This window comes from Copadichromis virginalis, linkage group LG3 (genome assembly GCF_057382275.1).
Source record: "Copadichromis virginalis isolate Kocher_CV1m ecotype Utaka linkage group LG3, C_Virginalis_male_GT1.1, whole genome shotgun sequence".
Lineage (NCBI taxonomy): Eukaryota > Metazoa > Chordata > Actinopteri > Cichliformes > Cichlidae > Copadichromis > Copadichromis virginalis.
In genome coordinates this window covers 19882476-19894842 of record NC_140620.1, presented here as the reverse complement: position 1 = coordinate 19894842, position 12367 = coordinate 19882476, and the positions used below count along the sequence as shown (strand labels likewise).

Sequence of the window (12367 nt, the reverse complement as noted above, 5' to 3'; positions counted from 1 at the left end):
ATTCACCCACAGGCAATAGCAAGCTACATTGTAGCCACAGCCACCCTGGGGCGCACTGACAGAGGCGAGGCTGCCGGACACTGGCGCCACCGGGCCCTCTGACCACCACCAGTAGGCAAACATGGGGTTAGTATCTTGCCCAAGGATATTTGGCATGCAGCCAGGAGGCAGCCTGGGATCGAACCACCGACCTTCTGATTAGTGGCTGACCTGCTCTGCCACCTGAGCTACAGCCACAGTACAATGTTGCTGTTGAGGGGTTTCTGCTGCTCCTGCTGCTGATAGTGCTGGAGGGCAGGGCTGTGTTGATCTGAGACTGTAGACATTAGGAGAGATGGTAGCTGATTAAACAAGTGTCATGAGATAACAAAATGCAAAATGCAAAGATTGGTGACAGCGCTTGGAACCATAAGGCAATAAAAAACTGTGAGAAATAATTTAGGCTCTGCCTGTGAATCACTCTTTGCTTCTCTTCTTCCTTCCATCCCATCATTTCATATATCACTCTCCACTTGCTGTCGATCTGAGAACAAGGCACAACTTGCTATTGCAATAAACTATAATTTAATTATCCACACCTAACAACTCCAGCACTTAATCTAAATGATGACAGAAAAATGTTATAGCACTGCCTTTAGTAGCCTTACACAGCTCCTGCTGTTTCCTCCTCATGTCCTTACCAGGCATGTCTGGACAATGTTATATCATGAGTAATATTTTTTTTAAAAATCCATCTAAATAAAACACACACATGCACGCACACACAGAGACATTTTAGACCTTCTTCAGAATACTGTATATACTATGAGCATCATGGTGCTGATCCAGAATCCTTACATTATTATTTATTACTAGAGCTACAATAATAAAGCAAAGAGGAGGGGGAAGTAATAAATATGAAATAATGTATTTATGATGATTCCATTTGTTTCACTATCCACTCTGTGCAGGGCAAAGCTTATTACATGTTTAAACTGTAGAGATACAATCATTTTACTGCTGTAAAATCCAAATTTTGTCTTATTTAAAATATAAATCTAATATAATCTGCTTCTTAATGTATGTTCTTTAAAATACAGCGTGTGTTTTTTAAAATATTATTATAATGCATAATTATGTGGACATGCATATTAGATCGTTTTTTAGTGAAATATAATCCCTCCAGAAAGGCAGGAAAAGCTCTGTAACTTACTTTAAAACTAAATATGTTCTAAATACTTTAAAACTAAATATGTTCCCTAAAACGGTGACAGAGCTACAGACCCATGACAGCCAGGTAGCCAGCAGCTATGACCAGCACTACTTGTGCAGTTAATAAAAGGACAGATAATGTTTGTCGCGCTGTTGCACACACAGCACGCTCGTTTGTTTCAGTTCGTCAGTTGCAACAAGACAGCTTACCAACGTGTACGTAATAAGCTGATACTCCTGTGTGCTACACACTACTTACTGGTTTTGTCGCATCAGTCTGTGTCTCTGAGTTAACTTGTGTTTCTCCTACAGCTCCGGACCGCAACAAATGCGCGTGCTCTTTGTGAGCTCGTTCCCGGCTCGTAACCAGCGCGTTCTGCCGTCAAGGGCGATCATTGGTTAAATGTGATCATGTGACTGATGCAAGCCAGATCCTTTTATTTAGCAAAACTGTGATTAATAGTTAAATATTATTGTTGAGGGGCACAGACAGGACTCCGCACGCACACACACATTAAAATAATAATAATAATAATTTTTTTTTTTAAAAAGTTGCCTCAACAAAAGGGCACTTTGGGCACCCATCAGGAAAGGGGCGGGTGCTCAAGCCCCTCTAGCCCCCCCCCCCCTCTGCACGTGCCTGCATCACTTATTAGCAAACTGTAAACATTCAACATTTAAAACAAAGAAATTTACTGCTTACAGATTAGACGTAGTAGAGATGCTTCCTCCATCGAAGAATAAAGAAAAAGCAGCAACACTTTTTGTAGCTCAGACAAGCAGCAATAGGAGGCTTCTGCAGCTACAACCTTATGGACGGAGGGGAGGCTTATGTTACAGCTAGAGAAGTCAGGTCACCGATGACCGCAACATGCTCAGACAGCAGCTGCTACTTATACATGACCACCTAATGTGATTGGCCAGTAATTAGCAGTGAAATATTAAATAAATTATTCATTCTCTTAGAGTCAGAAATGTATGTACATTTATCTAACCCTCGGTGTCTCCACCTTGTGTGGGGGACACAGATGAGGTCGTAACATCGTTATATCGTTACGTAAAGCATCACAATTAAAAAGTATGCAGAAAATGACATTTATGGTCAGTGATAATATTTATGTAAACCACATTTTAACAATAGGGATATAAGTATTTTATTAAAAGTTAGTTTGTACTAACTATGTGATCTAAAAGTACCAGATGCTTTCATGATCTTTCAGTGTTGGAGGGCTTGTTGTTGCCATTGAGTGTCAGTAGATGGCAGCACCAGGCTGCGGTTTAATCTTGATCATCAGATCATCAGAGGGACATAGCTGATCTGTGTGTGTGTTTAAACACAATACAAGTAAACTCCCACCGACAAACACCTTTATGTTTCCACACACCATACCAGCGGTCACTTTTAGTCTTGCTACATGTGCTACAAGGGCTGACATCTAACTGAATTTTAAATCCATGGAGGGTTTCTTTCTATTTCTCTTTTGTAAAACCTCCTCAAAGCCAAAAAGGTTTCATCTCCTAGTCCACTGCTCAGGCCTCACACATGCGCATTAGTTTAAAGCAATAGTGAGCACTTTAACATACACAGATGTGGCTCTGATCTGTCATTGGTTTTCTTGGAAACACTTTTACCAGTATAAGTAAATCCATTATATTGTACATAAAGGTGGGCCAAGCATGTGTCCAATGTGTGATAATCAAAGAAAAACCTTTAAGTGTGTAGAAAGAAGAGTTTCATTTCATCATGATAATCATTTTATTTCACAATGAAATAGAAGGACAGCTGTGCATGTACATGACTCCTGTAAGTGAGCATTTGTTATGGTAGCATAAACCGATTAAACAGTTTTCTTTACTGAAGGAATATTTCAAAACTGAGATTTGTGGCCTCCTCCTCTAAACTAGAGAAACTTGTGCGTGCATTTGTGTTCAAAGATTACTGTCCTGTTTTATAGGCTTCAATAAATAATCTCTTTCACACCTGCTAATGCAGAAAAAAATAGCTAAATAGATGGAAAATTTATGAAAAGTGTTATAACATAACATAAAACCTGCAGATACAGTCTGTTTTTTGTTTGTTTTTAAGACAGTTTATCAACAAGATATTAAAAGAATATCAATTAGCTGTAGAGCACAGAGACGTCTGCTCACACACCCCTATTTGGAAAAAAAAAGGTCATCCTGAACCATGATGGAGACAAAGAAGAGCAGCTGTACATTTTATAGTTGCTTCTTCTTGTTTCTCTTTGATGTTGATTTCTCCATGAGTGACATCTTCTGTTCTCACTGCCGAGTCGACTGCAGCTGCATCACTCTCTGCATAAGAAAACACATAAAGTGAGCATCAGTGCAGGCAGTACAGTCCTATAGATACTGCTGCTGTTACATTAATGATGACATAAAAATCATTCAGATTAATTATGCGCCAATATTTTGTGCAGGATTCAAATGCGACATGATGGAAAACTGATCAGATCCAGCAGCAAACATCAGCACACTACTGCAGGTAAAAATCATTACAACTAATAAATGTCTTGTTTATGTTTCTTAAATTTATGCGCTTTTTAAATGATAAAAACGTGTTATTGTCGTTATTATTTATTTAGTATTTTCTTAAAAAGTCATGCTATGAACAGTAAACACAGCCAAACATCAGAAAACAGAAAAATGTAAAAAGTAGTAAAAGTCAGTGGCACCAAAGAATAGAAAGGAGAGAAACAACTAAACCTGTCCTGTGGGTTTCTTTTAAACCACCATATCCTAGATTTAAGCACAACATGTCATTTTTCCCCCCCCACTCTCAGTTTTATTTTCACAGCGCCAAATTATAACAGCTGTTGCCTTGAGGTTCTTTCTGTTAGCTGGCGCTAAATAAGCTAAATTAGCGTTTTTAGCTTAGCTTGCCCTGGATTCAGCTTTAAAAAATATGATCGACTGTTTCCAGTAGAGTTCCATCATCTTGTCATCTTTTACCCTCTCAGAGCACCGTGTGTTTGAGTGTCCAGACCATTGCATTTTAGATTTATTCATGTCTTACACATCATCCCAACTCTTTGGGTAACTGAACAACTTTAACTAAAGTGAATAGTTAGTCTAATTCATTACTGTGCCCTGTTTGAAATTAAATGTTTAGCACACAAGGAACAACAACTCACCATTAACAGACTTCTACAAACACAGAGCAACCAGCATGTGATCTACAGCATGATTGTAGGCTTTGACTAAGCTTTTAAAATATGTATCACTAAAATGATCTATACATTCTCTTAACCACTGATCAGGAAGCAGGAGGGCTGGAGCTTCTCCCTGCTGGGATAGTATGAAAGGCGGGCTGCACATCAGACAGGTTTCCAGTACATCACAGGGCTAAGAAAGACAACTTAGCAATCTTACACGCCTACATCTAATTTGAAATCACTAGTTAACACCTATCATGTCTAGACTGTGGGAGGAAGAACTCAACACTGTGAACTGTTTTAAGCCGCACCACGTTTTAGTTTGTAACCATGAAAACAGGTCTGTGATGGTTACTGCCACTCAGAAGAACAACCAGAATGCTTTGCAGTTTGTTACTTCCTAATGCAGGCCTTCATCTCCTCCTGAGCCAAAAGAAAAATAACTATCAGAACATTTGATATCTGCACATTAAAGCCCATGACCTTTGTTCTCATTTTGTCTGAATGTCTATATTTAATAGTACAAAAGACACAAATTATATGTGTTACGACCCGACTCGAAATGACCGTAACAAGAGCGGAGTGTCCCGTGACTTCCCACGCCCAAACAGACACAGCCACAGCATCGGACTTTTAACAACAATTTATTCACAACAATGACACTCACAGTAGTGGAAGTGTATGATTTCAGGGTGAGCTAAGGCCAACACAACAAACAAAACTCAACCTAGGCTTCGGTTCCCCTCTGACCTGTTCAGGGAAAAGAAAACAAAGAAATGACACAAATAACACAGTCTGACCTCCCTGGTCTAAGAACACAGGAGAAAAGGCTTCCCAAAATAATCGGCAGCTCACCCCTACTTGCTCCGCACTTCACACACATGTCTGACTTTAACTAAGTAGCTATGGCTGCGGCTGCGGATGCGGCTGCGGCTGCTCCGTCTGGACCTGAGGCAAGTGCATGGGAAGTCTGCCAAACCCCACACCGCAGCGCTTCAGTCGTCCGTTTATAGTTCACGTCCACAGCAGGAACCAGTTACATCAGGCCGTTCCTTAGGTCCACCAATCACAGCCGAGCCCCTGCACAGGTGAATTTGCATACACACATTAAGAAACAAACAAACCAACAACACATACACGTAACAATATGTTTGATACCTTAAATTACGATTTGATTTAAAGAGCACCTTATGGGCAGTATATGACATGGTGGTTAGCACTGTTGCCTTATAGTAAGAAGGCCCTAGATTCAAATCCACCTTTTGTGTGGAATTAGCATGTTCTCTTTCTTTTATACTCTCCAGGTCCCTCTTCAAAAACAAGCATTAATAGAGTTAGGCTAACTGATGATTAACTGTGAATGGTTATCTGTCTCTGTGGCCTGTCCAGAATGTACCTCACCTATCTGGGACAGCCTCCAGGATATTTATAATAAAGAAAACTCCACAGAGCTGCTTTTAACCAAGCTTCAGCTTTCCTTTGGATATTGTTTAAAATTGAAAAACATACTAACGTAAAACATTCATGGAACACATAAAGAGTGAAAGTCTCACCTTTAAGTTTGCTTTCAACATGTCGTTCCACCAAAACAACCAGTAACATCACTAGTAACACAACACAGACTGTTCCAGCTGTCAGCAACACGGAGACAAGTGGAGAGGAACCAGCAGAAGAGGCAGGTGGAGGTGTGGATGTAGGTGGAGGTGTGGTGGTGTGTTTGTCTAAAATAAAGCAAACACAGTCATTAAGTTGTCGTCACTGTCATGGTCCGGGTGAGCACGGGGTTTTTCCACTCCGCTGGGTTCTACCTTCAGGCAGAGACTCCAATCAGCTTCCACACCTGGTTCCAATCAAGTCACCTGCATATAAGACCAGCATTCACAACAGACCTCTGCCAGATCTTCTGCTAACCCATGTCAGTGCTAGGCTGCGAACCCCTTGTGAGAACCCTCAACTACTGCTTTTCCCTCACCGTGTTTTTCTTTGTCATAGGACCCACCTGGCAGTCACGTTTCCCGAACTACTCTCATCTCCGCCTGGACGCTGGTTCTGTCATCTGGTTTCTTCCTCTCCACCATCGGACTACACCTGCCTGCCTCCCTGCCAAGTCCCTCACTCCACGCATATTCTGGATCCTCTCTGGACACTCCTCACCCGGAACCCCCTGGACACCCCTTCCTCGCATGACACTTTAAACCTGCAACGCGTAAGCCCTAACCTCCATAGCCTAATCCTGCAGCTGTGATTCACTGGACTGCCACTGACTACTTGTCTCTTCTCATTATAGTGACTGCGTACCTCCATCCAAGCCGCTGCCCCTTTTTCCATCCGTGAAATCCAGCACCTAGCCATAGCACTCAGTTTCATGTTCACAGTTTGGCCTCACAGTTCACAGTTCATAGCATTTCATAATTCATAGCATTCATAGTCTCCTGTTGTGTAATTTCACTAGACACTTGTAAATAAAGCACTGTGTTCACGCCCGTTTGCCTCCCTCTGTGTCTGCATTTGAGTCCACACCCACAGCCGGGCCCTCTCGGCCGTAACAGTCACATTGTGAATGTTGAAACCTGCAGAAACACAGACAGCTGAGTGTGTCACCTGTGACAGTGATCCAGCTGGATGCAGACTCTCCATGACCGCTGATGTCACACTTGTAGAGGCCTTCATCAGACCTGGAAACATGCTGGATGGTCATGTGACCTGTAGAGTCTTTCCCAGTGAAGACGCCATCTTTGAAGAAAATAGCTGGGAGGTTGGAGGGAGTGGTCTTTGTTTTACAGAGCAGAGTGACGTCATCTCCCTCCATCACAGGGAGGACAGGACTCTGCAGGATCACTGATCCACCTCAACACAGAGACAAACTACAGCATTTCATCCATTTACACACAGCTTCATCAACACTAACTCCACACACTCAGCTTACCAGTGACTGTCAGGTTAACCATGTTACTGATGGGACCCTCTCTGGACTCACACCAGTAAACTCCACTGTCCAATGGGTCGATGTAGCTGATGTTACAGGAAGAACCATCTGCTACTCCCCACTCCTCACACTCAGCTCTGGTGTCTGTGCTTGTGTTTCTCCTCAGAGTCCATCCAGCAGAGCTGTCGTCCTCCTCACAGCTCAGAGACACAAAGTCTCCTTCAAAGGCCTGAGACCTGCTGGGACTCACAGTCAGACGAGCTGTGAGGGTTAAAATTAAATATTTAATTGTTTAGCAAAGTAATAATTAAACTATTTTTTCTGTGGTTAGGGCTTCCACCTTAAAGATGTTAGATTAAGCCAAGAAACAAATATTTGAAATATTTAAAAGAAATCACTGACCTTGGTTTGTTGTCCAGTAAAGCATTGAAGCCATAACTAAAGATAAATGACACTTAGGTTAGTATTTAAAATAATAGAGAACTGAGGTTTATTTAGCTCATTTTCAAAAGCTAGAACTGGAAAAAAACAAGGCAGAGATGATAATAACTCTTTTTTGAAAGGAGATTTTAGCTTTATTCATAGATCTCTGGTCCACTCACATTATTGTGCAGTCACGGAAATGTGCTACATGTGTTACACGTCCTCTCTGAATACTCCACAGTCAAAAAATGCTTTTTTATTAATAGTTAGTCTGATTATAATTAGAAATGGGAAACATTGTAACTCTGAGCATGAAGTCATGTGTCCACTTTAAAGTTAAGCTGATATAATAACTAACTAAACTCTGTCAAGTTCACTGGTTCACAGGGTAAAATTTCCCCTTTAACCTGCTGTTCAGTCCATTCAGCCTTTTTTCTTCTCCTCCATTATTGTTTATTAACAGAACAGACAGTAAAAATTCAACATTTAAAAGAAAGATATTCTTCACTTACAGAGCAGAAATAGTAGAGACGCGTCATCCATTGTCCTCTTGACTGATGTGGCCTGTTTTCTCTTTTTGTCACAGAGCAAACCCTGCCCTCCTCCCCATATGCTTTTTTTTTGTCTATATGTAAGATGTGTGTAACAAGTATATTAAACTAGAAAATCAAAAATGTTGTTGAACAGAAAATAGTAAAACAGCAGAATCTCCAATGTTTAGAATGTTTTTGCTCTTTGAAAAACATCGACTCGTTTTGAATTTGAAGCACTGCACAAACTGAGAACTGTGGAGACCAAGTGACAGTTTTTCCCACATATATATCTTTAGTTGCTCAAAACATACGAGCCTCCTTTTTAGAAACTGGTCTGTGCCCATAATCATGTTTGCAGTCTGCATTCATGTTGTTTTACACCAGTTTTGACCATCTAAATGCTGAAGCATTAGACCAGACTATGTTTTTACAATCTTCTCTGATGTTGGTGAGCCTGTGTGAATTGTGACCTCAGTTTCCTGTTCTTAGCCGTTATTACGTCCTTTGTGCTGTGCATACTGTGCTCTTCTGCATACCTTGGCTGTAATGAGTGGCTATTTATGTTCCCTTACTATTAGCTTGAAGCAGTCTGACCTCTCTCATCATCACTTTTCAGACAATTCTCTGTAAACCGTATAGATGGTTTTGTGGGAAAATTCCAGTAAGTTTCTGAACTACTCAGACCAGCCGGTCATTCTGATGTTCACTTGGGACCAAGCATGGAAATATCTGTACTTCTAATGCTGGTGTGCGCTTTAATAGCATGTTCATTTGAGTGTTCATTTCTTTATATATGTTTGCGTGCCTACCTCTGAGTGTCTCAGCCTTTTGTGGGGACAGAAATGAGCTGTTGTGAGTTGCAGGTGAAGCTATATTAGCCATGGCTGTGGTTTGAGACTGATATGAATATAAATGTGAGAGTAACAGATACCACACGGTGGCTCATCAGTGTGAACCGGGGGCACAAAAAGTACCAGTATATTTAAAGGGTTAACATTAAAAGTTAAAGATGTATATCATTTAATGTGACATTATAGGGAAAAATAACTAATGTTTGTGTAAAAGAAAATATTTGGCCTAATATCATTTTTGTTCACTAAACAGGTGGATACATGCCACAACATTAGAACAACCGACAAGTACAGTTAATGACATTAAGAGCACTCCCCCAGCAGGAGAGTTTACCCCATTACACCAGAAAACACTCAGGACACAGGCTCCAATCTTCTATGGCCTCATTACTGCAATGCTCTAACACTACATAAAAAAAGATTAACAATAATTGCATTAAAACACATCTTATTGTTTGAGATAATTATAATTTCAAATATATATATTTTTTAAATATAAAAACCTGTTTTGCACTGTGTGATCTGAAAGTGCTGTATGCTGTGAACTGAATGCTGGCAGCACAGCACATACATAGGAGGACTGAAGTGTACAGGAATATACTCTGGAAAAAAAGAAAAGCATCCTGCAAAAGTAAACCAAGCCTTTCCCAAGGCAAAGAAATGGGATATTCTTCAATGACCAAGTCAGTCAGTTGATCTCAGCCCAAAAGAGCCACTTTTCAGTTTCAGTTTTTTTCAGTTTTCAGTTTTATTTGTCATATGCAAGTTAGCACAGGGTCAACATTGCAATGAAATGTGTTTGACGAGCAGCAGTCACTCAGCAGCATAGTACAGTAGGAGAAAATATAATAAAATATAATAAAATAAAATAAAATAATAAAAAAATAGAAAAATAGTAAGGAGCAAAATATTAGAGAGACATGGTAAAAAAGAAAAGATGACTAAATATATATGTATCTACAAATATAAATATATGTACACCAGTGATTAAATGAGAAAATCTTGAAAAGAAATATGACGGGAGGGCAGATGGGATATTGCACAGGAATGAGCAGCACTTTTCAGTTAGTAGATACAAAACTGAAGACAGAGAAAGTCACAAAGAGCAAATCAACACAGTAAATGCCTGACAAAGTTTGTCAAGGATGAAAACAGCATCTGGTGATGTGCATGGGTGATAGACTTCAGGTACTCATTATTCAGGACTTTAGGACTTCAGGCCAAGTAAAACCTGTGCTTCTATTTAAAACAATGTAACTTTGTCTAATTACCTTTGAGCCTCTTAAAATGGGGGATTGCTCATAAAAATCGCTCCAATTCATAACCAATGAATGCCATGCGGCTGTTAAACCATTAAATTAAAGCTGGAAGTTTGCACGTCAGTCACATTTTGATTGTATTGTCAAATATGTTGTGGTGGTGTACAGAGGCAAAACTGAACTCTCCTCTAAATTATGTCCATAACTATAACACCCACTGCTGCTGATAACACACAACTCTGTTACTGTGACAACTTTATTTAATAAAGTGCATTAAATAAGAAACACAACACATAAAGTATCAGAACATAGTTCATGACATTTCTTTACAATAAAAACTAGTTACAAGTTGACAAAATACATTCAGATAATTCAGAGACACCCTTTCCTCAGATTAATGAAGACAATGTCTACACTACAGTCACAGACCTTACAAGACAACAATGAACTGATAACTGATAATGAAGAAACAAAAGTTTTTACAGCACAATGTTTGTCGAAGGCTGTGTGGAGGTGAGATAAAGACCCAAAGTGCAGGCACAGGCTGACATGTGAGTGAGCTTTTATTGAAGGAGAGTCAGTGTTGGGAAGGTTACTTTTAAAATGTATTCCACTACAGATTACAGATTACATGCCCCAAAATGTATTTTGTAACGTATTCTGAATACTTTGGATTACTTAATATATTATCAAGCTTTTTACAACTACATGAATGTACTATTGCTGTGTGATTTATTACTTTTACTGAAGGCTACTCATGATACCAACACCAACTAGATGTTTAAATCTTAATATAAAATGAGTAACAGTAGGGTGGACATTAGGTAAAGCTGCACTTGTTGCAGTGATCTTGTATAGAAAACTATTTGGCGCGTATATAAAACAGGTCCGCGGCTCTGAACCGTAGTAAAGGGACCTCTGGCTAATACGTCGGGCTCGTAGCCAAAAACTAGCTTTACTTTGTTGTGTGGGTCAACTTTTCTAGCGAGAGACAGAGAGAGGCGTTGAAAGGCTGCTCCAACGGGACTTATTGTTTCGGAGGAAAACACGAACACAGCGTACAGTCGAGTCTTAATAGCTTACTTACAACTGGGCTCGTCAGGCACTCTCTTTGGCTGCAGTGGTTATTATTATATTTACATGCTCCGGTTTTTGCTCGGTGACAACTTGTACTTTTTGGCTCTCCTTTTTCTCCCTCCTCGCACTCACAGACACATAACGGGTATGTCAGCACGGACTACACTGCCCATGAGGTTACATTCTTTAGGGCTATGCTTGTAACACTCTGCCTGTTGCCTTCATCCATCCATCCATTCACTTCTGCTTATCATTTTCAAGGTCGCGGGGGGTGCTGGAGCCTATCCTAGCTGTCATAGGGCGAGAGACAGGGTACACACTGGACAGGTCGCCGGTCTGTCCCATGAAACCCATGAATAACCAATGATCAGGACATAGAACTTAAACATAAAACACTGGAAAACACCCAGGACCATGACAGTTCGTGAGCTGGTAAAACACAGTTTCACGTCAGGTGTAGTTCCTACAGATTTTAAACATGCTGTAATCAAACCCATGGTTAAAAAACCTGCTCTTGATCCTACAATTCTTGCAAATTGCAGGCCTATCTCCAAACTACCTTTTCTTTCCAAATTTCTTGAAAAGATGGTTCACAGCCAATTAATGACATTCCTGGAAAAACTTAAATGTTTTAGAGGTTCCAGTCCGTTTAAACAATTTCATAGCACTGAATCAGCCCTTTTAAAGGTTTTTAATTACATACTGACTCTGAGGACTGTGTTGTTCTTGTGTCTTTAGATTTGACAGATGTGTTTGATACAGTGCATCATGCCATTTCACTCACTTGTTTTGAGCAATGGGTGGGCATTAGGGGCACAGCACTGGCGTATAGAAGGGCGCAGATCAGTTTAATGCTGGGTTGTGCTGTAATAGTTATCCTCGGTCAGAAGGAGAAGCTGACATCCAGGGAGTAGATTGTAACAGGTGGAAT

General features: G+C 40.3%; 1 protein-coding gene across 1 annotated transcript; it reads right to left on the bottom strand.

The window, feature by feature from the left end:
• Window positions 1-4995: 4995 nt before the first annotated feature.
• LOC146713274 (Fc receptor-like protein 5) lies at window positions 4996-7729 on the bottom strand. The gene is made up of 5 exons (XM_085437796.1): window positions 7696-7729; window positions 7294-7554; window positions 6969-7214; window positions 5921-6088; window positions 4996-5447 (listed from the first exon to the last, which is right to left on the bottom strand). The coding sequence occupies exons 1-5, from the start codon at window positions 7727-7729 to the stop codon at window positions 5434-5436; spliced, it is 723 nt and encodes a 240-aa protein (XP_085293922.1). The 3' UTR covers window positions 4996-5433.
• Between the last annotated feature and the right edge of the window lie 4638 nt (window positions 7730-12367).